Source organism: Alosa alosa, chromosome 5 (genome assembly GCF_017589495.1).
Source record: "Alosa alosa isolate M-15738 ecotype Scorff River chromosome 5, AALO_Geno_1.1, whole genome shotgun sequence".
Lineage (NCBI taxonomy): Eukaryota > Metazoa > Chordata > Actinopteri > Clupeiformes > Clupeidae > Alosa > Alosa alosa.
This window is the reverse complement of record NC_063193.1, coordinates 2801368-2827297: the sequence shown is the minus strand read 5'-3', so window position 1 is coordinate 2827297 and position 25930 is coordinate 2801368. Positions and strand designations below refer to the sequence as shown.

Here is a 25930-nt window from a genome sequence, read left to right as displayed (position 1 = left end):
CTGAGCAACATAGGTGACCACTACTGCATAATTTCATGGAGTGTAGGCCTACTCTATTTTTATTTCTGAACTGTGAAATTCAGCAAATATGTGGTTGTAAACTTATTGCAGTGTCATCATAACTATTCCACCTACATATTCAATTCTGAGGCTGAGGTCTCAGAATTGAGGTCAGCTGAGGTTTAGTGACGCCCCTGTTAGGGGGGCTGAGCCCCTTCAAGGTCTGATATAGCCTAGGCTACTAGAATCGCCCCTGCCGATAAACACAACCAAGAACAAAACCGAATAGTTTCTAGCAGAAATTATAATCAGAAGTTAATTTTCACCAAAAACCGGGACAATTCGTGTCCCAGAAAATAGTAATTATCCGGGATAGTCACCCAAAAAAGAGATCAATCCCAGAAAATCCAGAGCCTAGCCTACTAGCCCACTGAGTGAAGACAATCTTTTTCCCTCGGTAGGAATAGGCCTAATCTCACTTTCAGGGCTGGACTTTCTCCTGAATGGACTTTGACCTAAGAGGCTAATTTATAGGCTACGCTACAAACCGACCTAACTTAACCTCAATTGATCGCGCTTTCCACTTTTCTTCTTCACAGCTGTATTAAACGCACCGGTAAGTAGGGGAGAACTGGTACAATAACATCGGTTGATGTAACAGTGTTTTATTCTCAAGATATCGTGTAGCTACGGCAACGTAAACAGACACATATTATACAATGATCTACAATCTTGCAACCATCAAAATATGAATGGTCTAGCCACAACATATAGGCCTACGATATTAACCAAAGTGCAAAATTCAAGCATCGCATTAAAAAAAAAAAAAAAAAAAAAAAAATACGAAACTGTTTGTTAATGCGCAAGGTAGGCCTACCCCTTCTAATGCGTACATGGGTCAAAAATGACCCGCATTAATTTCCTATGGTTGGCAAGTCATGCATAGTTGTCTGTTTATTTGCTATATTTTAAATATGTAGGCTATTTCATCCTTCAATATGTCAGATGTCCATTAAATAACTTGTTTGTGATCACTGGCATTGCAAATCATATTTGTTATTTTTCATTAATTTAACATTAACAAACACAGCTTTTGCATTATTAGCTTTTGCCTAAACCAGTTTTCAAACATGGGTAAAAGACGACCCACATTAATTTCCTATGCTATTTCATACAGTTTGTGTGTTCCTTTCCTATATTTATTGAAAGTCATTTTTTATCATTCAATATTGCTTGTATTTATCAAATAGGCCTAGCTGATTTTTTGATTGCTACATAGTTATTTTTACTTTTCCTGTTTTATTTTCTGAACATAGTTTTTTCTATTACCCCTTACAAAAATGACATGTTTGTGGCAGATTTGCAGCACATTTGCAGTGATTTGTGGGAAACAAATTAGATCACTAGAATACTGCTAGAAGTTTGCCAATATTGGCCGCTAGAGGCACACCTCCAGCAAAGTTCTGGCAACAGTGACAAGTTTTCTACTAGTGGCAGATGTGTTTGCCAGTGATTTGCCACCACACTTAGCCAGTAATGGCAAACTTCCATGTGCCCTTCATGCATGCACTTCTTTATATGTGTCATGAGAATACTTTGCCTAGCTCCATTTTGAACATCCACCATAACTCCACCGATAAAATCAGGAAGCTGATCAGTTAAACTGGTATTGGCATTGAGGGTGACAACATGCAGCACTCTGGACCAGGGAACCATGAGCCATATTTATGTTCTCTGCATAGATGAGTAGACATACTAATGAAAGCAAAGATAGAGATTGCCCGTGTGTTTGTAGTGTTCTTGTCCAATGTACTGGATGTAATTACCTTTGATACTAACTGCCAGTCATGTGGACTTGAGTCACATGACTTGGACTCAAGTCAGACTCGAGTCATGATTTTAATGACTTCAGACTTGAGTTGATAAAATTCGACATGACTTGCGACTAGGGTGACCATTTTCATAACACCAAAAAGAAAGGACATTATGCGGCATATCAATAAATTACTATGGTGTACATAGGACTCTGGTATACTCTCATTTACAATACAATTTTGTGTGGTTTAACTATTACGGACGGGCCATCTCTAGGCTTTTACCCTGAAATCGCACTGTTCTTATACTCTAGAAGCCACTGTTCTCACCCAATTTGGCCCACCATCAAATGCTTGACCTCTTTGGAAAGCTGAGACAGTTGTTTCAGTAGAGACCATCAGAATAACTGTGTGATGTACTGACACAGGGCTACAGAGGTTAGGATATAGTTTTTTCTTCTTGCCGGACTGCAAGCATCTCTGAACTGACCACAATTCAGCCCTCTAGGTCCCTTAAATGGAGTTAGAAACACAACTGAGCCCTAGCACCAGGTCTCGTGAAGCTTTGTGCAAAAGTAGATTAATATAGAATGAAAATGAGTACTTTAGACCATTATTTACCAAGGTATGCTCATGCATTTTGTATTTTTTGCCCTATGGAAACTCCCCGTAGGACTTTTGGTTACCCAAAATGCATACTGACAATAAAAACGGTGTCCGTTAAAGTTTAAAGATGATGTTTGTGTAGCTGAATAGGAAAAAATATTACTGAAAAGTCAAAAAGTGTTTATTCACAGTATTTGCATTTATAGAATGCCTTGTGGTATGTGTGTGCCGCTACCCTCACACGCATTATGCACTGTAGGTGTGTAGGGCACCAAGAGACAGAGGAAGGACGTTTACAATGTCAAAATGCACCAACAGCATGTTACATAAAGATGATACTTTTCGGGTCCTCTTCATTAAGATCCAACTTGAACTTATGCTACTCCATTTAATTGAGAACGCGTCTGAGCACGCACAGAGGGAGAGAAAACAAGTGGCAGGTTCCAGCTGGCTTGTCATTGTTGATGATGATTGATATCTTCTTTTAAATATAAGAAATGTATAGGCTATATTTGAATGGAGCTGGTAAAAAATGATCATGAGAACGTGTGGACAGTGGCACACAATGGGCTTAAAGTGACAGTGCACCATTTACAAAAGAGTTAAACAGCATCAAATGTGTAGTATTTCTTAAGAAATTAATACTTTAAAACAAAATTACTGTCATTATTGTCTTTTAAATAATATAAAAGTGTTGACCTTGGCTTCCCTTATGAGTCGCCACTGGCAGACAGCCTAATAAATTGTTTGCAGGCAAATCTGTGGCCTAGCGCAGTAAAATGCCATCAGTCAAATTATTACTCATCCTTACAGTGGGTGCTGCACTGTGTCATGTAGCTATCCGTTTTGTACAGATTACTCAGGTATGCACATGTGTATATTACACAGGTATGCGCATGCATATATCGTAAAAGATGACAGAAACATTGAACATATTTTAATCTGTATTTCTAAAAAAAATACTGTGGATTAGATGGAAGTGTTAAAATTATGATCGATAGTCTAATAATGGCATTATTAAGTTAAGAGTACCTAATGACTTGTTTGGGACTTGGACTTGGACTCGACTTGGCCTTGGATCACTTGGACTTGGACTCGACTTGCCCTTCTCTGTATTTACTTGGGACTTGACTTGGACTTGACTGCTAAGACTTGGGACTTACTTGTGACTTGCCAAACAGTGACTTGGTCCTACCTCTGCTAACTGCATAATACCCTGATAATAAGCTGGGCAAAGAGCTTGTCATGCCACACAGGATAAGCAGTGTGGAGGTCACACTCAAACACATATAGAGCCCTATTTTTGCTACCTGGCGTATGACGGAAAGCGGATTATTATCCCAGCACAAAGTTTATTCTTATCTTGCACATCTAGTTTTTTGAGCAACGCGCCAAGGGGTGTGGCAATTAACGGCATAAGGAGGGGTCTGGCGCGTTGTCTAAAATCGCTAGCGTATACTACCTAAAATACATTATGCCACTGACCAAGAGAAACCTGGCCAAAAGTCCATGGCGAGTTGTTTGTTTATATGTTATTTTAAGAGCGCATTATCAACAGTGATATGGGCAGGTGCATGGCAGTGAGCGTAGTCTCCAACTGGTTAAGCTCTTCTGCTTTATGATAGTGCTGTGGAGTGGATGACAAACATTGTCCAAGATGTTGATTAGTTTGTTCAGGGTCCTTTTGTCTGATATTGAAGTGATGCACTCCAGTTCAGCTCCCACGCCAGCTTTCCTTACTAGTCTGTCTAGTTGCCCAGCATCCCTCTTTTTAGTGAAGGACCGCAGCCTCCTCAGGAAGTACAACCTGCTCTGCCCTTATAGAGTGCTTCCGTGTTGACTGACCAGTTCAGTTTATTGTCCAGATGTAGATGCTTGTAAGTGTTTACCACCTCCACATTGACCCCCTCAATGGTGACTGGCAGCAGAGCGGGCTTAGATCTCCGGAAATTCAGGACCGTCTCCTTAGTCTTCGCAGTGTTGAGTTGTAGATGGTTGAGTTTGCACCATTGCATAAAGTCCTCCACCAGGCTCCTCCTCCTGGCCATCCCTGATACACCCCACAATTGCTGTATCGTCTGAACATTCTGCAAGTGATATGACTCGTGACTATGTGTTGTAGCAGAAGTCAGACGTGTACAGGGTGAACAGGACTGGAGAGAGCACTGTTCCCTGTGGTGTGAAGGGTGCAGTCCAGTCCTTTATTTGGCGAAACGCAGGTGCAAATAATCTCCTTTACTTTCTTTGGTTGTATAGTCTGCGATTCACATTAGTTATTGGCATAGCAGTGACGGACTGGGATTAAAAAACGGCCCTGCCATTTTCACCAACCAGCGGCCCACACGGGGACGCACATGCACGCGCGTGCACGTGCCCGCAACACACAGATATAACTTCACATGTACGGAGCTAGTAATCAAGGATCTTTGGTTTTGTTGGTAAATGGGAAACCCATGTATAGATCATCAGAGCAGCCGCTCCACAAACGTGTCTTAATTAACGTCATGCAGTTAACAAGGTGCGAAGGAGCTTGCTCTGCTCCGCAACCCTGTCTATCACGTCATCAGCATCCAAGTTCATTAGGACCTCTTTCTCTGTCGCCATCAGCATAAAGGCCTCCAAATTATCCTGTGACAATCATGTCCTAGGCGATTCTTGATGAATTTAAGAGTGGAAAAACTCCGTTTGCATGCCACTTGAGTACATGACGGTGTTAGTAGGAATTCATATGCTAACCATATATAGTTGTAGGCACAGGTAAAGAGGTTTAACTGCTGGAGAAGGAAATGGCAAAAGATTGTACAATTCTTGCAGGTAGCACATTTCTTGCTCACCAGGTTTATTCCTATATCTCCGCGGCATCATCAAAGTCTGACGCTACAGTCTATGCTTTGACTGTATAGGCTACTCGTTTAGAGGAGACTTTTTCAAGCTGTCCCAGTGCGTGGCGAGATGTGTCAATTCCGACTGTAGATTTTCAACCGTAGCATTGGTTCATGTAGCCTAACTTTTGTAAACCAATAATAAAATAAAAGATACAGGCATATTTATTGTATTCCAATTTCAATCAATGCACTTTTTAATCATTTGATTGAATAAGGTTACAAAAGAATGTAGACTGATGTAAATATTGAGGGTCACCATGACTGTAGTATAGAGCAGGGGTCTCCAACCTTTTTGGGAATGAGGGCTACCTGAAGACCCGAAATCATATGGAGGGCTACTCATTTGAAACAAACATACCCTCACCCCTTTTTTGCGAGGGTAGTCCTCCTAAATAATAGGCCTATGTGATTTTTACTTTTAAATTATCAATATATGTGCAGGCCTAAACGTCTTTATATATTAAGCAACTGTATTTTCAAATTTAATATCAATAACCTACAGTATGCAACACTACCAACATTTTTGTTCAGTTTGTTCATTTCAAAGTTTGCATGGGGAATCTAATCTATTTTTTTTTTTTTTTACAAAAAAACTATCTTTTTGTGCAATTAATAATTTGGGTTACAATTTGTACCCAATTTATACCCACCCACCATTATGAATTCAGGGGTTGTTTAAGTTCTGATTTCAGTGGACAATTCGGTTTTAACATTTCAATAGTAATCGCCCACACCACCCTAACATATGAAAACTCCTTTTAAAGTTATTGCACACCTGAAATGATCCATGATCTGACAAAAAAAGGCTCAGTCATGCATGCTATAACATTTTCAGCGCTATTATACGGCAGTTGCCTACGGAGGATAAAAGGCCTGTGAGCTAAAGCAATTGTTTTTCAGTCCTTGAACAATCATGCAAGAACCGTATTTGACGAACATGGAATGGCCACAGAACTTTTGCAAAGATATGCTTCCACTGGCTACACCAGACAAGCAAGTTTCTTCCCCCTTTACTGTCCGTTGTTGTTTAAAGATTGAATGGGAAACGGATTTGGAGCCAAAGGCTAAAATTTAACGCAGCTACAATTTGTAAGGCATCACCAATATCAATTTAATCTTACAGATGTATGGCTACATACATTCTTAAAATGGTTCTGGTCTAGACTTAAATATCTATTGAAAACAAAAAGTGCGCTGGGGGCGCCTCATAGCCGTCCAGGTAGCCCGCGGGCACCGCGTTAGAGATCACTGGTATAGAGACTCATATCTGGTATAAACTGATCAGTTTCCCACTGTGAAGAAGGAAAAGGGAGTTAGAGATAAATGGCTGATTCGAAGCCATTTAACACTATTGATGCTTGATAGTGGGTCGAGAGATAATGTGAAACCGGCCTTGCGATGAATAGGCCGCGCAAACCCGACAAGCATGCCGCTCCGTGATTGGCCGGCCCAAACGGCTCACGAGAGGCCGCAGCCCTTCTGGCATCTGCCCAAATGCCAGACCGTCCAGTCCGTCACTGGTTATTGGCTATCACCACAAGTGCATAGGCTACTAAATGCTAGGCTTACCCAAGTTCTAGACTATTCCGTCGCCACATTTATAATATTGCTATAATATCTTTGATACTTTTTTCCTGCATCAAATCGTGCATTCTCATTTAGTGCGCATCTACTGTAGGCTTAACATGATTTCTAAGCGACTTGTATGCTCATATCTGACTTCACTAGACTATGAATGCATTTATTTATGTTGTAAGACATGTAAAATAAATACTAAAAGACACCAGTACTATGCAAAAATTCATTTAAACTTAAACCGCACTTCCCTAATAACCTCTGACTAGTTCTCTCGTGTCAGTCACTGACAGTAGCTAGAATGCATCAAGAAAACACATAGAAAAACACTGTTAAGTCCACCAAGTCATGATAAGCTATTAGCGCTGCGCAGCACCAGTTGTGATATTTAGCCTACTGAGTGTAATCGTAGGTAATGTCATGTATGAAAATTAGTATTGCTAGGCAATACTATAACAAGTGTCAAGTCCAGGGCAGCTGAGGTGTGGCGATGACATCATCAATACGCAAGTATGTGGTTTCGCCGTCCAAATGAACACGCAAGGGGTACGGTTTCAAATGTGTTTCACCCTGGGACCTGGTTTCAAAAAAGTGTGGTTTCGGGCAGGGCGTTTACAGGATTCGTTTGGACGATCGGTTACAGATCGTAGCATAACTCACAGCACAGAACACACTTACCACAAGCATAGTTAAGTAAGGGAATACATGTCAATAACACAGTATGGTGAATTATGTCCATAGTGTCCACTACAGTGTACTATAGCCTAACGGAAATTGAGTTGGAAATACTTAATGAGTTTCTAACAAAAGTAGGCTGATATATATTTTATGTTTTGGCCCGTCAGTTGAGTTCAAAATAAATGGACACAACGAAATAACACTTGATTTTTGTTAAAAAGTCAAGTCAATTAATCAAAAAATTAGTCGAAAGATTAGTTGAAATTAGTCGTTAGTGACAGCACTAAAAACATGGTTTAGTGGAATAACTGTTCCATGGTCTTGTGTGCAAGCCGATTCCTTCAAATGTGCCGATGACTGTCAAAATACCAATGCGCTGTTTAAAGTTGTGCTGCTCGCTGTTAAAGGGAAGGACAGATGTCATTCTCATTGAAAACTTGCCTTGTTGAGCCATCCGCCCAACGTTGATTACGAAAACACTCCCAACTGGACATCCTAAATTTAAATAAACTTTTCGCCAGTGATCATGCGTTTTAAACTACGATAATAGGGCCCTCAGTTCACCTAATTAGTTGTGAACTGTTCCTCCTTTAGTTGTCTTTATTATTACCTACACTATTATAGCCTTTTGTTGCCCCCGTCCCAACTTTTTTGAGACGTGTTTCTGGCATCAAATTCAAAATATGCTTATATTTGAAAATCTCCTTCAGCAGTTGATATATTGTCTTTGAACTATTCTCAATTAATTGACATGATTTGTAAATCATAGCATTCTTTTTTTATTTACATTTTACAAAGCATAAACATTTTTTGGAATTCGGGTTGTATGCTGATAACTGCATGTATTTCTTTGTATTTTTTTCCAGACATGCGTGTAGCAGTTATTGGTGCCGGAGTCATTGGCCTCTCAACTGCTCAGAGCATTTATGAGCAGTACCATGAGCGAGCTAGTCCACTGATCATAGAGGTGTACGCAGACCGTTTCACCCCTCTTACAACAAGTGATGGAGCAGCTGGGTTTTGGCAGCCATACCTCTATGACAAGGGCAACAATCAGGAGATGTGAGAATTTTACCCAAATATTCTGAAATTCAGTATATTTTCTGCAGATAACATTGTCAAAGATTCTAATATTTCATAAAATGTCAATGAAAACCAGTTCCTATCACAAAATCCATTTTTAAAATATGAAGTATTTAGCTGTGAAGCCACTGAGAAACCACAAAGAAAAAGTGTAAAAACATATAGGAATTCTAGGGCATAATTATGTGTGTTAACAAACTGTTTGTTTTCAAAGAGGTTGCAATTGTGCGTGTAAGTGCTGCACTGTTTATCCATGAGGCATCTCAATGAATTTCAAAAATGTTTTTGGTAAATATTTTCTAGGAAATGGAACAAGGACACCTTTGATTATCTGCTAAGCTTCCTGCGTTCACCAGATGCTATACAAATGGGTATCTTCCTTCAGTCTGGCTACAACTTGTGTACAGAGTCAGCCCCTGTGAGTGCTACAACCATCAAGTTGTGGTCCTATATATCCAATCTATTAGTCAGTGCTGCTTAAGCGTCTGTTAACCCTACAGATCTGGGCCCAGTTTCCCGAAAGCATTGTAAGCCTCGGTGATAAAGTCCCTCTTACGAATGTCTTAAGATCTGCAGACTGTTTCTCGAAACCATTGTTGCTTAAGAACATAGATCTCGTAGATCTACGGGTGATCCAGAATACTTGTTACTGACTAAGAGCGTCTTAACAGGTACTTCTTACTGAGGTCACCAGCAGGACATACTGGGAATTTACAACAAAGAATATAATTATCCAACTCATTTTGGGCATGCATTTTCACATCAAAATAAGCCAGTATGATTTGTTGTTGTTGTGGAGCGCATGAATTTGAATCTCCCACACCAAAACACTATTGCGCAGGCAGCACACACAGTGGGACTCACAAATAGCAAAGAATAGGCGTGACTGATGTAGCCTACTAAGTAGACTATAGCCTAAGCCAATATGGTCATACATCTTGCAACAAATAAGATAACAGTGCAACAATCTAGGTTAATCTTAAATAATTACTATTATTTATTTATTCATTTATTTATTTATTAACTATTATAATTTATTATACCAGACCTACAGACCCTCTTCCCCTACCTCAACAGAGGACCAGGCCCCTCCACAACTGCCCAACTCAGAGGCCCCCAACCACTCCTCCCCTTCCACCACAATGACAGCTCTCTCCATCCTGGAGAAGGAAGTTAACAGAGTGTTCAAAAGACAGAACCCCCGCAAAGCAGCGGGACCAGGCTCTGTTTCTCCCTCCACCCTGAAGCACTATGGCGAGCAGCTGTCTCCAGTGTTCACAGACATTTTTAACATCTCACTGGAGACATGCCATGTACCAGCCTGCTTCAAGACCTCCACCATCATCCCCGTCCCCAAAAAACAAAGATCACAGGACTGAATGACTACAGACCAATCCCACCTTAAAACCATCACAGACCCACTCCTGGACCCCCTGCAGTTTGCCTACAGAGCCAACAGATCTGTAGACGATGCAGTAAACATGGCCCTCCACTTTATCCTCCAACACCTGAACTTGGCAGGAACATACGGCAGGATCCTGTTTGTTGATTTCAGCTCCGCCTTCAACAGCATCATCCCAGCTCTGCTGCAGGACAAGCTCTCCCAGCTGCATGTATCTGACTCCACCTGCAGGTGGATCACTAACTTCCTGTCTGATAGGAAGCAGTATGTGAAGCTGGGGAAACATGTCTCGGACTCCTGGACCATCAGCACCGGTTCCCCTTTACCCTTCTCTCTGTATACAAACAGTTGCACCTCCATCCATCAGTCAATCGTCAGTCAAGCTCATAAAGTTAGCAGACGACACCGCCCTCATTGGGCTCATCTCTGATGGTGATGAGTCCACCTACAGGTGGGAGATTGACCATCTGGTGTCCTGGTGCAGACAAAACAGCTTGGAGCTAAATGCTCTAAAGACAGTGGAGATAGTTGTGGACTTCAGGAGGAACCCAGCCACACCCGCTCCCATCACTCTGAGTGGCTCCCCTGTAGACTCTGTGGAGTCCTTCTGCTCTCTGGGCTTCATCATCACCCACACCTCGTGGGAGCTGGACACCAGTGCTCTCACCAAAAAGGCACAGCAGAGGATGTACTTCCTGCGACAGCTGAAGAAATACAACCTGCCAAAGCCAGTGATGGAGCTCTTCTACACCTCCATCATTGAGTCCATCCTCACCTCCTCCATCACCATCTGGTATGCTGCGGCCTCTGCCAAGGACAAGCGCAGACTACAGTGTATCATTTGCTCTGCTGAGAGGGTGATTGGCTGCTGTCTGCCATCCCTCCATGATCTGCATGCCTCCAGGGCCCTGGGGCGGGCAGGTAGGATTGTGGCTGACACCTCCCACCCCGGACACAGTCTCTTTGAGCCACTCCCTTCCGGCAGGAGGCTGTGGTCCATCAGGTACCAAAACCTCATGGCAAAAACTTAGTTTCTTCCTAACTGCAGTTGGCCTCATCAACAAAGCCCGGGTCCCTCACTGTCACTAATCACTTAACGCTTAGGCCTCTATCATGATGGTCTAAAGCACAGTCTAAAGTCTATAATCATGATTCAAAGCTTATTCCTACCGTAGACTTGAGTTTTTCGCCATGCCCGTCTCTTTTTTTGAACAACGAGCCAAGGGGTGTGACAATTAATGACCTAAGGAGGGGTCTGGCGCATTGTCTAAAAATCACTATCGCACCTAAAACGCATTATGCCACTGATCAAGAGAAACCTGGTCAGAAATCCATGGCGAGTTGTTTATATGTTATTTTAAGAGCACATTATCATATGATATGGGCAGGTGCACCACCCACCCTGCTTCTCTCATCCACAAACGCTCACCAGCGCAAATTCATGCAAAACATTACATATTACATGATTACAATGGGAAACATAATTAGAATAAAGATATTACACAATGAGTAGTTCACTATTATTTGCAAATTGGTAATGACGGATAAAAATGATTAGGCGAGAGGCAAATATGAAGCACAGCTGAAGACACACTGACACGAGATGTAAGCAACAACTCCTCTGCAGGATAAATGTCTTTAGGTTTTTATTCAGTCATTTGAACATTATTGGGGTAATTGTTGCTTTTTTCAGGCTGTTTTCGATGGTAACCTATTTTCAGTCAATAGTGAAAGTGTGTATAACTGTTTTGTCGTTGACTATGAGACCACAGTGAAGTTTGTCAGACACCAAACAGGACGAGGACCACAAAAGCGTCACGTTAGAATGTTTATTTAAGGGTTGGGGGTTACAGGGGTTTCAGGGGTTCCGGGAGTTCCAAGAGTCTGCGTGTGTGTGTTCCCCCAATAGCCGAGCAGCAATGGCAGGAGCTGGATGATCCGGGAAGTCCTGGGGGAAAACACACACACAACAGCAATTGAAACGAAGCAGCAGTACAGTCAAAGGGCTAGGCTGTATTCAGTAGAAGAGAGACGGAAGGCAGGTCAAGATTACGGGGCTGGAGATCAAAGAAGTAGTCGGCGGGTCTGGGTTCACAGGCAAAGAGTAAGAGTCGTTTTCCAAGACAGGCAGGTAACTGGTGCGGGTTTGCAGACGATCTGACAAGTGTGGACTGAAAAGCAAGGCTTTATATACCGGGCATGATGAGTGGTGAATGCAGTGCAGCTGGTAGGTAAACGAGGGTGAGGCAGAGCAGAGCAGGAACAGGTGGAGGTCATCAGACTTTAATCAGCGCGTGTTACCAGGCAGAGAGAGAGCTCATGACAGAAGTTGGTTTCACTTTGCCAATGAGTTCAAATAATAGACGAGTGCAGATGTGTGTAGGCTATATACTCTGCTAGTTTTTAATAAAGCATGGAATACCTGTTCCATACGGTCTTGCGTGCAAGCACAGTGCCGGTGACCATCAAAATATTGATGTGCTGTTTGAAGTTGCGCCACTTGCTGTTAAAGGCAAGGACAGATGTGACTCTCATTGGTTTAAAGGATGTTGTGCCCAAAAACATAAGGCCCACCTTATGCCCACCGCCAAGCACCGGGCATTTGATAACGTTTCATAACTACACCACACCCAAAGTGGACTGAACAACCCACAAAATTTGTTTAAACTTTTCGTCAGTGACTATGCATTTTAGAATGTCATGAGAGGGCCCTTAATCTGTTTCCTTGCCCCCCACTGACACCATACAGTCACGCTGCACTAATAAGAGATATGTGATTACATATCATCATTAGGCTATTATAGGGAAATTCACAATCACACCCAGAGAAAGTTTTTCATTTCCGCAAAGGAATTCAAACGTGAATTTGCAAGTGAGACTTGTTAAGGTCACTTCAGGGCAGACGAAAAGTAACAGCGAGCAACACTGTTGTTAGATCCACTTTAGCGAAGCATAGGGTGTGTGTTTATTAGTCTATTCTCTTTTTCGATGCCCTGAATCGGGTATCAATCATATGATGAGATGATGAGAGATGATTATAAAGCTCGCCCTAAGAAACAAATAGCAGGTCTGCAAAAATAGCACAAAAAGAAGCCAATACGTCTGCTATACCTTTCATTTTCTCTGACTGTGTCTTGTCACTTTCTCTCTCTACCTCTCTCTCGCATAAAATCGATTTGCAGGAGATTCTAATTCATGCGCTCCACCACAACAACAAATCATACTGGCTTATTTTAATGTGAAAATGCATGCCCAAAATGTACGCATTTATGCAGGTACGCAAAATGTGCACAGGTTGGCAGGTCTGTTTTGCGCTATCTTAAAAGTTAAAACCTTTATAAACCTTTATAATAAAAAGCAAAATTTACTTCAATGCATGATGATGTATGCAAAATAATATTTAACCTTGTACTGATGAAGTGAAAAATTACACTGGATTCATATGTCCACTCTCAACACACACTAATATTGGAAATATGTATATCTCAGAATTGTCAAGGACCATTTGTTTTTATAAAAAAAACACAGATAATGAAATTTCAAGAAAGTATAATGTTGAGTCTTTAAAAAAGTCAATGCCTTCTACACAAGGCAAGACAGTCTATATTACTCTTCTTCCTCCTGTTATGATTTATTTTCCTATACTGACTGGTAGACATTATCCACTAGAAGTGTATTATAGCATGGAACGGATCCCTACCCAGATACACCATTTACTTAAAGGTGCTCTAAGCGACGTTGGGTAACGTCACTGGAACAGTTTGTTATGTTTTTATGGTCCAGGCTGGACCAAGTTGTTTTTGTTTCCATTTTTTGAGCCTGGGCTGTCCACAGATACCGCGTTTTTTACAGTGTATTCAGGGCACAGGTAGCTAGCGGATGGTTAGGTGATTTTTGCTGCATGTGACTAAAAATGTTTTACCGTAGAAACTGTGTAACATTGCTTAGAGCACCTTTAAACTTAGCTTACTGAAACAGAAAGCGAAACTACAGAAAGAAATTGTAATTTTTAAAGGTTTCTTTATAGTTATCCAGGAAAATATACTCATGTGAGAGATGAAACTTGCATCTAATCATATTCATATCATATTGATATGGCAGCAGGTGAAATGGATATGCCATGATGACTGAATACTGAATCAACTTACTCTAATGGAATATTTATATTGTTTTTTTTAGGAGCCTTCATTTAAAGACATTGTGCTGGGTTTTCGTCAGTTAACGGAGCGGGAGTTGGAGATGTTCCCTGGCTATAGGTAGGGTATTATCTTATTATCACTTCTGACATTTGTACAATAAAGCTGCCACTGATTACACTGATTACAGCTTGTTTGCCTTTGTTTAATTTTGTGCACATCCCCATTTTAATCTGTTTTTATTTTCACCATGACTACTAAAGATACAATTGCAACTCTTATTTCTATTGCTTGTAAGTAACTCACCTGACCTGTTGCTGCTTTTAGATAGATATATAATTATTTTATTAATCCCCAAAGGAAAATTATGGTGTTAAAGCAGCAACTAACAATATTAATGTATATCCCACACACATCCACACAAGTAACTATAATTTCAGATATGGGGCTCTGTCGTGCACACCAGCACAATTGACTTTGTATACTCGCGCATTTGTCTTTCCTATTGTGCAGTCAGCGCATATTGGAATTTTCCCTCCACAGGTACATGTGCGCCTATGGGGGCGTTTCAGCGAAAAGAGGGGGCGTGTTCCGGCGTAAACGGTCCCTGTTGATATTTTGCTGTTTCAGAGAACAATTCCGCCACAGACCAGGAACCTCATAGTCTAAAGTCAGTGGCGCAAATTCAGATGCTATTTTAAGGGCGCATGCATGGCCACAGGCCTGCAGAAATGAATGCTATGCACACCGATCTACAGACACCCTGTGCACAGATGGAAACATTCAAAGCCTTGATAATATTTGTCCATTTCCCGGTTTTGTTCGTGCATTGGTCAACTAAAAATTTAGTAGCCTATATAGTACATCTATGCAATATCTTTACAACAACGCCTAATTACGACCTATTAATTTGGACAACTTTATACAGCCCTATAAAGGCTAAAGTTACCTGTAGTTTTGTTCCATTTTACCGTTGTGTATGGCTTTAAACATCGTGTTCGCTTTAACATCAGCCTATAAGCATTATTCCAGCTGCGCTAAGGTTTTAAGCACCATAATTTTGCCTACCTTGTTGTAGCCCATCTGAAATAACTCCAAACTTTGCTTTGTTCCCTCCATCCTTTCGTTGTTTTCAAAAAAATATTTTATATCCATGATGGCCTTGAAGTCTTGAGTTTGTGAATTCGCTTAAGTAAGCTTATTATGTGCTGTTAACCAGCAACCATAGACAGTAAAAGAAAGCAGCAAGTAGCCTTGGCTACAATTTCTGTAGTTGCTGCGTACATTCATTGTTATTCTCTCTCCTGCTCAAACAAAAGTTGTGCGTGCATTAAGTTGATGATGACGTGTTTACAAACTCTACTTTACATAAAATATTGTAAATAGCCTATTGTCATGCAGTTAATGGGATACTGTGCAGAGTTGGAAAGGTCAACTTAGAAACTGTTTCTGTTGCCTGATGGTAAGGTACAACCGTAGCTTACACCTGCATAAGCGCTTGCTTGGGCGCCTGTGTTGCGCAATGCACTTTGCTCCTCTCATCTATACGACGCAGTTCCCATTTCTCCAAACTATACATAATTACAAGGACAAATATTGCTACACGAGGATAATCAGTGAGGTGTCCGATGTGAAAAAATAGGTATAAATCTAGCGTGCACATTTCCACGAATCACGGATGTGTTGATGACATAAATTAGGAAATATTAGAGGACTTAATAAGACGTGATGTTGAACTGCATGCCAATGCCATTTAACCCAAATGCCCCAACAGCAGCACGGGAGAGGAGAGCTTATCTGACAGATCTGCATTGTCTATACTCTATAGTGAGGTAGATTACATTGCAAAAATATCACCATGCATTCATAACCTCGTGAATCAGTGAGCGTGATCCCAAAACATCGGAAAGTGACATTTCTGTATTACATTTTGTCAAGAGGAAAAATCAATAGCAAACTGTTCCCAACTGACTATAGCGCTGTAAAATAGAAACAGCGCCCAAGATCCGCCCACAAAGCGATTTGCGCGAAGTCAGTTGCGCTAAAGTGCAAGATATTAACGTTTTTCATGTGACATATTCTAGGTTCTATAGCTTTGTTTACATCCAGCTGGTAGGCAAGGGACAAGTTGAACCCATTGAACATCGTTGTCTGCAGCTGCCTCTCAGTAGGCTACATCTCTGTATTTCAGCAATGTCAACATTTCAGGCATCAATAAAGGTGATGATGAAACGTTATCCCATTGTTCAATATTTGATAGCCTGTCACAGGAACGTTGTTTCGCTAAAATCGCCCTGATTTGGTGCATTTATCTGTATCGATAACGTTATGGGAGAACCTGCATGTAGCCTAATGGTAGCCTGACTTTTTTTCTCTGTTCAAAACTCGGTTTACACGAAGACAATAGCCTTTCTTAGAAGCTGTGAAATTTGACCAGAAAGGAACATGTCTTCCTTCTGAAAACAATATTTGATCATTTAACTTCACCTGAACAGCGACAGGTCTTGGTAGGCAGTAGACTCAGCAGACGTTAAAACGGTAGCCTACTGTTATAGCCAGAGTCAGTCAGCATCATGTAACATTAATGGCGTTAGTCATGAATCCTGTAACATATTATATCATATAACAGCGATGGCTTATTCGAAGACGATCTGCATGGATATATAACCACCCAGAAAAACTCAGAATGTGAGTGATAAAGTTTATTAATTGTATGAAACTTTTCATTAGTTATCCATAGCAGCATCGCCTATATTAGGCTGTTATGCTAGCTCAGCCTTTAAATATGTTGTTATTTTGGTCATGTGGACTTGATTAAACGGGTAAAGATAATTCATAAACTGCTTATTTCTTACATGACTGAAGCAGTAGCCTAGGTTCAACAGTGGTGTTTGAGGTTGCTGTGTTAAGTTGTTGTGTGTGATCGCTAAACAATTAGGATCAAATCAGTTTATTTTGACATACGGGAGTTAGCCTGACCTGTAACGTTAGCCTATAGCACATAAGCCTATTCTGTTTTCATTTATTAGCATTTGTTGTGATTATATAATCAAATGACACTCATGATAACTTGAAATAGAAGGACAGAAGATAGGTGATTGATGTCCACAAGCACGAATTTCACGAGACAAATTAGAACAAACTGTTCCGGTAAAAATAATCTTGCCATGTTTAAAATGCTGCACTTTTTCCCTTCATAGCCTATCTCTGGCAATTAATTTTTGAATGACCGTAAATAGTAGTATTTTAGCCTACGTCTTCGTAGACAGTAGGCTACACCATTAGGCTATCTTGAGAATAAGACTTCACAGCTGCTAACGATCATCCTCCACAACCACGAGGATAGGTAGGCTAAACGGCCGTTAAATTAGCTTTTGCTTCTTATTGTAAAACCAACTGTTAGGGCCTACACAAGTGGTCGGCATCCCGGTCAATATTTGATATTAAAATTTCAATTTTGAAGCTATTTGTAACTATGTGTAGCCTATGCAACCCGACTGTTGTAGGCTTGCCTACCACTCTCTGCAGTGCCTTGCCTACCATTCTAGCCTACCACTCTAGTTGTAAACAAACGGTCACATGACATTATGACGTAGGTGCAAAACCTTAATAGCCCATGAAGTGTTTGTGCAATTGAGTCATTGTTTGGCATAGCAGTGGGCAGGAATGGCTTTCAACAGTCCATATTGCAGCAAAGTTGAGGCAGCCTCCAGCTGAAAACACTCTGTTGTCTGACCAGTAGTTCATGCATCATTTGTGAGGAAGCAGTTTTTGCCACTTCTCTCAATAACCAACTCTAGGGGCTCCAGTGAGCCAGCTCTTTTAATCAGCTTGTTCTTTTTTGATGTCGTTCGCTGATGCTGCTGCCTGAACAGAGGGCTACAAAGAAAATTGCACTAGAATTAGCAGACTGGTAAAACATATTCAACATTCTGCTGCACATTAAAATACATACGTTTTCTCAAGTAGTCTGCTCTGTCCCTTCCTGTAGACAGCCCCAACGTTGGTGCACTTCCAGTCCAGTTTCTTGTCAGGCATTTAAAGCCTACTTTTTCACTCAGTGTTCAACTTAGCCTTGACCCTGGTCCGGGACCACGACTCTTTTTTTTTCTTGGCCACATTTAATTTGTGAAATTTGTTTCCACACCTTGCCACAAACTGTCCACCAGTTCTTTATTCTCAGTCTCCTCTCCATCCTTTACACACCCCACAACTACAGATAACAGGTTGCAGAATTGTGCTGGAAGGTCTGAGGTTTGTAGTGTAGAGAGGAAAAGTGAAAGTACAGTCCCCTGCAGTGCTCCTGTGCTGCTAACCACCTACTCAGCAGGCTTGTACAAAATTCCAGAATTGAATTGAAACTGGCTCTTAAATTCCAATTCAATTCTTGAATTTCCCTTGCATTTCAATTGAGGCAATAAACAGGAAGCAGAATTGCAATTTGAATTTTGCACAACCCTGCTACTCAGACACACAATTGATAGTCCTCAGCACTATTAATTGGCTTCAGGGATAATAACTCCTGCATTTCCTGCATTTCACTGATCACTAAATGTATCATAACTTTTGAAAGGTTAAGGATATTCCAATTCAGTTTGTTTTGTTAAATAAAATGAATGAACAATGAAGAGGGTCACCGGAGATGTATAGTATCTTTCAGGTGGCTCCTCTACTTTGTGCCATGCCAAAATGCTCTTGACACGGCAGTGTCAGTTTTGGCAGGGATGTAGTGGAGGCTAAACGCAAATAAACACAGTTTATCCACCTCTGAAATTTTAGAATTGCATATTATCCATATTCACAATATATACACTCATCAACACTCTAGGAACCATTTAATACCACTGGTATTATTATAAACTTTGGACAAAAACCTCCACCATCATCAAACATGTTCTAAATGCCTTTTTTAAAATCTGATACCGCATGGCACAGTCCACCTCACTGAGATCACAGAATTCATAGTTTACCCACCTCTTATTTTACCACTACATCCCTAGTTTTAGGGTTAGCCACGGTCAAGTCGGCCGCTTTTGGCAGGCCAGGCATGCCCGTCAGTGGCCTAGGCCATAGGATAATGACCAGTCACCCCCTTGGCTTAAACAACAAATCAAATGGCAGCTTGAGACTAAAATTGGACTGGTATCAGAACAAAAACTACATTTTATGTGTATTTAAATACCGTGTACATATTTCCTGTGTTCTCTGGTCATTCTAATTAAGAGTGAGAAATAAACAATCCCAACAATGGTCCTTCTGGCATTACTGAAGCAAAACATGTAAAATTTAAGACATAGAGCCCTATTATGACAGTCTAAAGTACATGGTCACTAGTCCAGTCCAGTCCACATTGGGAGTGTTTTCGTTATCAAACGTTGGGCGGATGGCGCAACAAGGCGTTCCTAGGTTTCTTAATCAGTCATGGGTGTGTTTGATATGGGTGTGTGCGAGACCGTATGCAACAGTCAATCCACTAAACCATGCTTTACTAAAATCTAGCATAGCATAGCCTTCACGCATTTGCACTCGTCTGTTATTTGAACTCATTGGCCAAGTGAAACTAACTTCACTGTGGTGTCAGGCAAAGACAAAACAGTTATACACAGTAAGTTACTTTCACTATTGACTGACAATGGGTTACAATCGAAAACATAGGCTGGAAAAAGCAACAGTTACCCTAATATTGTTCAAATGACTGAATAAAACAACATTTATCCTGCAGAGGAGTTGCTTATATCTCGTGACAGTGCGTCTTCAGCTGTGCTCCATACGTGTCTCTCGCCTCTCCCCTAATCACTTTTAACCGCCATTACCAATTTTCAAATGATGGTGAATAACTACTCATCATGAGATGTACAGTATTTCGTAATATGTTTATTCTAATTATGTTTCCCATTGTAATCATGTAATTTTTAATGTTTTGCATGGATGTGCGCTGGTGCGCGTTCATGGATGATAGAAGGATGGTGCGTTGTGCAACCGCCAATATGACTGTTGACAATGCGCTCTTAAAATAACATATAAACAACTCGCCATAGACTTCTGACCAGGTTTCTCTTGGTCAGTGGCGTAATGCATTTTAGGTACCTTGCACCTTAGCGATTTTTAGACAAATAGACGTGCAAAATAAGAAAATAAACTTTGCGTCGGGTGAAAAACGAGTTTTACGCCATGCGCCAGGGTGCAAAATAGGGGCCTAAGACTTTTGCACAGTACTGTACATCTATTTATTCCCTCACTTATCTACCTTCACAAAGCTGAACACGCAGTGCGGTTCCTAATTGAGTAAGAAGACAGACTGGGCACAACAATACCAGCCACTCTCTGAAACAAACTAGAGACAGAACTTTATACAGTATTTTGGAGGAAGATCAGAGAATAATGATGATTACTGAGGTCTCACAGTTGTTTAGACAGGCATCTGCACAAGTGCAGTGGCTGGTGACTTTACGTCAAGTTCAAGCTGTTGGATGCACTGTGTGCCATTAATCCAAATCAGAGGAAAATACTCACAGCAACCTTCTCTGAACCTGGCGAGCTCTTTTCCATCATTACTTGATATCTTTGAGTTCTTCTGTAATTGAAGCAATTATTTACCAGGCATGTTCATTTGATTAAAACATTTATTTCTCTCTTGTTTAACGATGTAACCTGCATTGTGTTTACTTTCCTGGACTCAAACCAGCAACTTGCAGCACCTCATATTGGGAGTTACCGGTAAGCGTATCCTAGGGTGTTAGCGCTCTCAATAGCACATCTCTTTAAGGACAATTCTGGCAATTCTGGCTCAGAATGTCCTCTAAAGGTTTCATTTTGTGTGGCCTTCAACGAGCCTTAGGGAACGTGATTTTGTACCTTTATTTTATTTGTATAATTATGCAGGGTCCAATGTAATATTCCCCCCACACATTATTTATTTACTGGCCCAGAAAAGTTATTTTTACACAAAACTGTATATTTTAGTAGCCTCACATGCTTAGCTACAACTAGTTTGCATCACAGCTGAGCTGAGCTGAGCTGACTCGTGATGGTGACTGGCAGAAAAATGGGCCAGTGAGCCATTGTTTTATGTTGAACCCTGAATTATATTTACACTAACACTAACTCACTGTGTTCATTATACTTGTATTTATTCATTTGGCTGAGGCTTTTATCCAAAGCGACACAATTATTGCAAGGACAATTCTCCACTGAGAAACACAGAATTAAAGGGGAACTATGCAGTTTGTTTATCTTAATTTACCTTAACTTCACAGCTTCGGAGTCATTGGAATAGCTATATGAGTTTTTCTGGGGCGAATGGTGGCCGTCTTGCTTCCCCCTAGCAACTGTGAACAGAAAAACCACCCTTGCAACTTTGGGCCGGCAGACTCAGAGACAGAAAGTCTCGCAGCCTCGCGATGTAACAAATTACTTTACTGCACTAAATACATACAGTACATGCCAGGCACCGGCTAGAACAAAGTAGCGATGGCGATTCTCAGACATTCGTCATGGCTGAGCTAGCGAAAAGAAGCAGAAAGCGAGTAAGTTGTCGGAGGAACAGGGAAAGAGGAAACTGCAGACTGACCGATTGAGGAGTGTCATAAAATACTCTGAAGCTGTAGGGGGAGCTCTGCAGAGATACCTGCGAGCAGAAAGCGAGAAAACGGTGAAGATATTGCCAAAACTGCATAGTTTCTCTTTAAATGCATTCCTCAAGGACACAACGGTGAAAGACGGGAATTTAACCCACAACTTTTCTGGTTACTGCATGTTCGCCCAGCTCCTTAGCCACTATACTACTACCACCCCATTGTGTTCCATTTTAAAAAAGCTCATAACTTAAGCTAACAAATTATTTTTGTGTAATGAAATATTTCTGTTGCATCACTGAGAACCTCACATTTTTCTACTCTATGTGCCTCCTGATTTTTTTTCGTTGAGTGCCACCACTTGTACAGTCCCTCCATCACTGTCATACTATCCCTCTCTTACTGTCAATTCATCGCTTTTTGTTTATGCTAAATTGGATATGTTAATATGCCTTACGATTCAGAAGTACCAGAAGAATTGTCTGTGCATTACCTTATCATTTCTCCAGTTTCCGCTACAAGGTGGCGGAGTAGGTATTGCACTGACTGCACAAACAGTCCTTCTTTGTACCTTTCTTTTCTTTACTTCACACTTACAAATGTAAAATACTTTATTTTGTCTCCAGGGAACCTCCTAACAATAGTATAGAAGTATAATGATATTTTGAGTCTAGAATTATAATCTATAATGATGATGATGATGATGATGATGATGATGATGATGATTAATAATAATAATTGTGGTGTTATTATTCCTATGTTAACTATTAATGATAATGCTGAATTTCTTACAGTCATGGATGGTTCAACACTGCACTTATGGTTGAGGGAAAGACCTACTTACCATGGCTTATGGACTGGTGGGTGGACCCATTTTACAAATATATTTCAGAAATCTCTTCATTTTCCTTAATCACTGCATCACTGTACAATTTGTGATTTCATTTGAGGTCTCCTTATTTGACATAATAAAACACAACACAACACAGCGTTGTTGTGATACTAACTTACTTTTTTATTTTCAGGCTAATACAAAGAGGTGTAAAGTTTTGCCACAGGAAGATAAATTCGTTTCAGGAGGTTTGTTTGTGTTCCCAATATGCAAGAGTTCATTACAAGGAGAGGTGTCTGATATGGTTGTAACTTTGGGTCAAAATATCTACAATCTTTACAAAATGTTAGTAAATTTATAACAACATTTTTAGTAGATTAAGATCGGCCACTGTCACGCAGTAAACACTGCTGCACTCCTGCAAGTGTACACCAGCGAACTCCTCTGGCATACAAATAAGAATAATAAGAATAAGAATAAGAAATATAGCTGCAAGCAGCAATGAGGGGGCCAAGCAGTTAGGCTGGAGTTGCCATGGCAACTCAATGTTGTTACATCAGACATATGGCCGTAAGCTGTCAGAGTAAGTTTCATGTCTAGCAACAAAGATTGCCTGAGATATAAGGTAACTTTTTGTTTTGGCGGCATCGCAGTGGATTTTTATTGGCTGTGTTGGGCAAACGCTTGTGAATATGGCTTCAAAAATAAAGACATATCTAAGGCTCAGTCTGAACAGTATTAAAAGACACTACTGGTAAGTTTAATTCCAAACATGCCAACAGTTACAAGCCAAAATTCATTTTTGCTAATTGCAGTGACCCCTAGAGGTCAAAGGTCACCAAATCTCTTGAGTGTCCTCCTAATGGGGTCATGAGTCCATGTTTCAAGTTTGGTTATGATACATGTAAGGGTTGCTGAGATATGAGCTCACTTCCTGTTTGGCGGCTTTGCCGTCGATTTCAATTGGCTGTTACTGGCGAACGGTTTTAGATATGGCTATAAAAGATATGCCCACTTTTGTTGGGCATGGTCTGAAGATGGTCTGTGCCAATTTTGGTGAAGATCAGATGAAATTTGTGACCTGTGAAAACTTTTTAGTGTTTTTAATTAAATCCAATATGGCGGCTGAATCTGATGACATCACAAGTTGGCTTTGCCACCAATTTTGATTGGCTGTCACGGTTTTGAATTTGAAAAATCTGTTCAATAACTTTTGTTCGGCTTGGTCTGAAGATCATCTGAACTGTGTGAGGCGTGAAATTTTAGTTTCACTTTCGCTAAAATCCACTATGGCAGAAAATCCATGATGGCGGAAATTGACGTCATAACTGGCGTTAAACTTGGCTTGGTCCAAGGATTCCTACGACACCTCCTTTTTGACAATCGGGTCAGCGGGTCAAAAGTAACGTACGTGAATGAACGCACATCCAAATTTGGCCTGTTGGTGGCACTAGAGTGCTCGAGGTGGGGACATGAAACTTGGTGAAGTTACTCATGGCACTGTCCCCAATCAGTGTGCCAAATTTCACAACTTTTTACCACACGGTTCTATGGGCTGCCATTGACTTCAATGCCTTCGCATAGAAATGGGGAACACCACAGGTCAAGGACGTTGTTTTTTTGGTACAGTTGCCGATGGCAACAAAGAAGCTCCTTTCTTGTAGGTATGTTGTATTTAGTCTTTTTGCTAGATTTTTTGATCTTCATATAAGATTAATAACACTTGGTTAGATTTGATTAGATAAGCAGTTTTTGCAGTGCAGTGTTTTAGTCTGAGTAGTAATATGTTGAGATCAACAATGTTAAAGGCTGCACTAAAGTCCAATAACTTAGGACTGCTGGTTTGCCTGCATCTCTATTGAGGTGTATGTCATTTAAAAATGTTATATTATACAGAACCAAGACTTTATCATGGTCAGAGAAATTAACTCTGGTCATTAGGACACTATCTCATCCAAGATTAAATATCATCTTGTGTTGTTGTGTCACTTCAAACCACTGCATTATACTGGTCAATGTTTAAAACAGCTAAATATAAGTTCAGGTAAATAATACTCTGAACCTTATTTCTCCAGTTGGCTGACAGTGGTTTTCAAGTCATTATTAATTGTACCGGAATGCGATCTGGAGAGCTGCAGCCTGATCCACAGCTCCAGCCAGGACGAGGTCAGATCATTAAGGTTAGAGCTGAAAAAGATAACTGCACAGGTCATTTCTAAATTCCTCTGCAACTTGAAATAACTATTGTCATTTTGACATAACAATGTGCTATTGTCACCAGGTGGATGCTCCTTGGCTTAAGCATTGGATTCTCACACACAACTTCGCAAAAGGCACTTATAACTCACCTTACATAATACCAGGGTAACTAATATATCTCTATCTAGGCCAGAGTTTTTATATGTTTTAGGTACAATTTACAAGAGATAAAAATTGGTGCCGTAAAGAGCTAGCACTCCAACACCGACAATGACTTATGCTTTAGAAAGACGACTTTTGAAAGACAACAATATAAGTATATATATATATATATATATATATATATATATATATATATATATATACTCTTTTGATCCTGTGAGGGAAATATGTCACCCTATTACGCAAGAGCAGGTGAAGGTAAAGTGTTTAGATGCGTAGAAGTATTTTCAGGCAGGTCATTGGGCTATATTTATGTGGAACACATAATTTATAAGAAACACAATAAAAATCACAAATAATTCTGTATTCTGTACCTACTTTGCCTCTTCCGGTGCCAGACAGAGCTCATATATTGGTCTTTATATTGCCCACATCACACGGTTCACGACTGTGAAATCATTTGGAAATCGTACGGTGTAAGGCTGGCATAAGTGCCTATAGAATTTGGGTCATTACAAGACAAAGGACACTAACAGTGTTCTGTTTAGTTGTCCTACCGTGTCAAAACGTAGTACCATTTGTTGGTTTATTGTAGTAAGGCAGGCGATCAAATATTTTGTAGCAAAACTTCAAAATAAACAACGAGACAGGTAGACTAATACATTATTTTCACTGATCTACAGCCTACTTTCAATTTCAACCTTATGTTTTGAAAACAACAGGAGTCAATAAAATAATATAATTATTACAAAATTCAAAGGGAGGATAAAATTAGAGGATTTTGAGGTCAGACAGTTGAATGTGATATTTTTACAATGGACATTTTTAGAATGTGCCTGTGCATTAGGCCAGTTGCGGAAAAGGCCATTTAGTTTGACATTTGATGATAAGTTTGATGAAATTATTGATTTTGTTCCTAGTTAAATGTTGAAGATTCTCATAAATTTCCCTTTAATTCATAGTAATATTAACAGATTATGAAAT

General features: G+C 40.4%; 1 protein-coding gene across 1 annotated transcript in view; it reads left to right on the top strand.

The window, feature by feature from the left end:
* The first annotated feature begins 263 nt into the window (after nt 1-263).
* Nucleotides 264-25930, top strand: part of LOC125294710 (D-amino-acid oxidase-like) — a 30370-nt gene continuing 4703 nt past the window's right edge. Inside the window, exons 1-8 of the mRNA XM_048243663.1 lie at nt 264-616; nt 8425-8620; nt 8945-9059; nt 14223-14299; nt 22548-22613; nt 22779-22833; nt 24661-24765; nt 24867-24949. Coding sequence (XP_048099620.1) covers nt 8427-8620; nt 8945-9059; nt 14223-14299; nt 22548-22613; nt 22779-22833; nt 24661-24765; nt 24867-24949 — 695 coding nt within the window. The 5' untranslated portion in view covers nt 264-616; nt 8425-8426. The remainder of the gene's footprint in view (nt 617-8424; nt 8621-8944; nt 9060-14222; nt 14300-22547; nt 22614-22778; nt 22834-24660; nt 24766-24866; nt 24950-25930) is intronic.